The sequence below is a fragment of the Lactuca saligna genome, chromosome 9 (assembly GCF_052625555.1).
Source record: "Lactuca saligna cultivar CGN05327 chromosome 9, ASM5262555v1, whole genome shotgun sequence".
Taxonomy (NCBI): Eukaryota; Viridiplantae; Streptophyta; class Magnoliopsida; order Asterales; family Asteraceae; genus Lactuca; species Lactuca saligna.
Window position 1 is genome coordinate 22,568,622 of NC_136425.1, and position 4,227 is coordinate 22,572,848.

Sequence of the window (4,227 nt, forward strand, 5' to 3'; positions counted from 1 at the left end):
TGGAGCTTAGAGATGTAGTTGCAGAGATCTTTAGAGTTGTAGAGGGTGTTTGAGCTTGGAGATGTAGCTGTAGAGATCTTTAGAGTTTTAGAGGATGGTCGAGCTTGAGGATGTAGTTGTATAGATCTTTAGAGTTGCAGAGGGTGGTTAAAGTTGATGGGTGTGTGTGTGTGTTTGTGTGTGTATTAGAGAGAGAGAGAGAGAGAACACCTTCAGGGTCCATCAATGTAACTTTTTGAAACCACAAGGACTATCCATGTTAAAAATACAATGGTAGGACCAAATATGTAAATTTGGAAAAACCACAAGGACCAAATGTGCATTTTACTCAATTTCTTAAGTTGTTGATCCTTGTTTATTCATTTCAAAATTACCGTCATCAAACAAATTCAGTTTTGAGATTTTGGCGACGCTACCGCAAAACCGCAGCCATCGCCTGAGGAAATCGAGTACATAGATCTTCCTTTTAGCCCTAATCGATTCGATGAGGAAAGATACGATACACGAGTTGTTTACTAGGAGATGACGGCGACTGAGATTCTAAGCGGAGGTGGTATTGAGTCTTTCTAGGGATTTGATGGGACGTGTTCCTGTTAATCGTCAATCAGGTAATTTCATTTCTGCGGAACCCCCTTTTCAGTACCAGTCGGGATTTATAGGGAAGAAAATCACCAATATGAAAGATAAATCAGTTAGGGCGCAGGTGGAGTTAGTTGTTAATCAAGCTAAAAAATTAGCAGTTTCCCTTTCTAGAATTCCTGATTCCAAAAGAGTTAAATTGAATGTTTCTCCTCCATTATCACCTTTGATTTTGTTCATTTGATGCTTTTGGTGTGCCTCTTCTCCTCCTGGTTTTTTGATTTGGTGAAAGGTGGAACTATGTCTTCCAGTTACAGGAAAGTAGGAAACCTAATGATAAAGGGACTTCCTAATTACTGATTAGCGATTGCAACTTTACAAAGAGACAACATAATAGCATTCTTAGGGGCTGTTTCCATTAAGATGTAGCCTCGGAATCATTAAGCATTTAGAGCGTTTGAAAAGACGAAAATCACCTCTTAGCGTTTTTTTTTTTCTTTCTAATTTTCACTCTTTGCCTTATAAAACAGGCCTCCAACAGAAATCTCCATCTGCTCAGCTTCCATTGACCGAAGCTTCTCCTTCCTCCACCAGTCCACACATCAGCTTTGAATCATCGCCGGCCACCAGAAGTTCAACCACTCCATGCAGCGACCAGAGCAACAAAAAAAATCGAGCTGTCCTCTGTCCGCTATCTCTCGGTATCTCTCTTTTCTGTCGAATGTCTTGTTTTTATGTTGAATCTCTCTCTCTCTCTCTCTCTCTCTCTCTCTCTCTCTCAAAAAAATTCAAGTTTTGTGAATTTCCTTGCTTATTACTTGATTTAAAAACGTTTTCATGTGATTTTTATGCCAACGTTGTGATTATTGAAGCTGATTTTGTGTTTCGTTTGCTGTTTTGGTTTTTATAGTAGTTGTTTTGTATTATTATTTCGAGCTGTTTTTGTGATAAGTGGAGCTGTTTTTATGATAATTGATGCTGTTTTTGTGTTTCTGATGCTGTTTTGGTAATCACTGATGCTGGTTTGTATCTTTGTTGCTGTTATCTGAATATTAGTGATTTTTGATGCTGTCTTGTTAATATTGAAGCTGTTTATGTTGAATATTGATGGTGTTTTTGTGGATTTTCATGCTGTTTTGTGAAGAATATATAGTTGATGGTTTTTGTTTAATGGGTGAAATTATTCTTACGAATCATGTTAGGTGTGGCACAAAGAAAACCTCCTAGAATTAATTGGAAACAAGAAAATATTGAGAAAACATTTCTAGAAGCTTGCTTACATGAAATCACCATAAATGGACGGGAAGGGAATAGCTTAAAAGTGAATTCATGGAAGAATGTAGGCCAAAGACTACAAAGAGAACATGATTTTGATGCAAATCAAAGGCAAATGAAGAATCGTTATGACTATCTGAAAGCCAAGTTTGGAGCTTGGTTGAAGTTGAGGAACAAATCAGGGAATGTATATGATCCAATAAAGAACAAGTTCAATTTAGAAGAAGAAGAATGGCAAATGGAGATTAAGGTGGTTTCTTTTATATATGAAAATTATCATTGTGTTTCTAGGATCTTTATAAATTATTCTTATATACTTGAAATATTTTTAAACAGTCGAACAAATACGTGCAAACATTGAGAACAGCTCCACTACTTTTTCCCGATCTTTGCATCCAATTGTTTGAGGAAGTAACTTTCAATGGATTTGATGGTTGTGGGCCCTCTTCTCAGCTTCCCCATGATATGGATTCACCTCAATCGCAACAACAACCCTCCACTCCAAGACTTCTGCAACAACCCCTGACTCCAAGTGATGAGTCGTCTTGTCGTTCGAAAAAACGTAAAAGCAAAGATTCGCTTGAATTAAAAATCTTAGAAATTGGGGAAGAAATTTGTAAGGTTGCAAGGTTGTTGATGAAAAACCATACTATAGATGATGATGTAGATGCGTGTATTGAAAAATTGGAGAAATTTGAATGGGGAACAGAAGATCCAAGATACAATACTGCTCTTATGCTTTTTGGAGAAAGTGAGGGTCTTAGGAAGGTTTGGTTGCGGATTAAACCGACTTCTTGTGAGAATTGGATTAGGAATGCCGGACGTAAGTATGGTTTGTTGTGAGACTTGGTATGAACAGTAGGAAAGTTTATCACCTTATGTTATTGATGTTTGTGTTACGGGTTGGAGATTTATGGATTTCTATGTTAGGTTATTTGATGTGTTATATATTGATTTAAACAAAGGAAAATTCAGTTTTCATCTTAATAGCTTGGTATCAGATATTTTATCATCAAGAAGTGTAGAAAGGATTCTAAAAAAGTTATGCAGCTGGCTTACCAAAACATAGGAGTTTTTCAATTTTTCTTTGGAAAAGCTTGAAAATGGTTTTGAATGTTGTGATAATTTCGGAAAGTTAGGAAGATTTTGAATTTGGTACTTGTTACAGGTTGTAAATGTATTCTCTTTAACGAATGTATTCAAATCAAGCATGGATAGCTAAGTAAGAAAGATTAAAACCTTCTGATCACATATCTGTTACAATCAGTATAATTGAGAAGGATCGATTCAATGCATTTATTATGTGTACTCACTCAATTGATCAATATATTCATCTATACAATTGATGAATATATTCATCTATAATAATAATATCTGGTGTGACCAATCCAAGTTTATCAGAGACACATTCAAGGGTTTACAGATTGAAAGAGAAGTCAAGATTTCACAAATCATTTTCATGCAGAAACCTAAGCGCCAAAAAATCATACATAATAAAATTTTGCTTAATTTGAGTCGAATGTAGAAAATTACCAACTGCAAAAGGTTAGATGAACTTGCAACAGATTTTAAGAAACAATATGCCCCAAAATTAAGACCTAATTTCATAGCAATTCGAATATTAGACATTATTATCAGAAAAACTGACACTCACATATGAACAAATCCAAGTTCCAAGATTTTGCTCCTTTAGTTCAGTCCAGTGATTTGGAATAACACAGTATTACCAAGGATCCGAAGAAAGAAGACTAGACTGGACAATCAATCGGAATCATCCGACGCCGCGAGGATCCGCTGAGCCTCGAGGCGTTCGACGGCTTTCTGGTGAGCCCACGTCTCTAGGGTTAGATCGGGCTTGGCGTTGAGTCCGACACCGAGGATGACGATTGTTAGGAAGCTAGTGACGTAACAAGGTAGCTCCCAGTCTTCCCACTTCCTCGACTGGCCCGGTGGAAGAGGAGTCCGATTCAGAAAGTATCCGTTAGGGCGCTCCTGGTGTCCGGGGGTGGTCCACCGGCTAGGACCGTCGCCGCCCCGCTGGCGGAGGGTTGAGGTAAGTCGTGATCGGAGCATGCCTGCGGCGGATGAGAAGGGTTTGGCGGACGGCATCTCGATGACGATAGCAATAAGAGACAGAAGGATGAGGGCTCCGTATATGGTCTGAGATCTCCACTCCGTGACGATACGACGTCGGTCCAAAACTATGGGTAATTGACAAATAAAACCCTTATAAAGTACGGTATTGACAACTACACCTTTCTAAAATACGGCATCCACAGTTACAGCCCTATAAAAATGTTATAGAATGCTCCCTCCATTTTAAAAGTAGATATCTTTAATTTTATTTTGGGATAATAACTTGAAAAAGTAACG

General features: G+C 37.9%; 2 protein-coding genes across 2 annotated transcripts; one reads left to right on the forward strand and one right to left on the reverse strand.

Moving 5' to 3' along the window:
• The first annotated feature begins 379 nt into the window (after positions 1-379).
• On the forward strand, positions 380-2,841 carry LOC145018343 (uncharacterized). The gene is made up of 4 exons (XM_078976236.1): positions 380-608; positions 1,110-1,280; positions 1,782-2,104; positions 2,191-2,841. The coding sequence occupies exons 1-4, from the start codon at positions 578-580 to the stop codon at positions 2,695-2,697; spliced, it is 1,032 nt and encodes a 343-aa protein (XP_078832362.1). The 5' UTR covers positions 380-577; the 3' UTR covers positions 2,698-2,841.
• A 504-nt stretch (positions 2,842-3,345) lies between these two features.
• LOC145014020 (uncharacterized) lies at positions 3,346-4,014 on the reverse strand. Its single transcript, XM_078972373.1, has one exon. It carries the CDS (start codon positions 3,961-3,963, stop codon positions 3,616-3,618), a length of 348 nt encoding a protein of 115 aa, XP_078828499.1. The 5' UTR covers positions 3,964-4,014; the 3' UTR covers positions 3,346-3,615.
• Between the last annotated feature and the right edge of the window lie 213 nt (positions 4,015-4,227).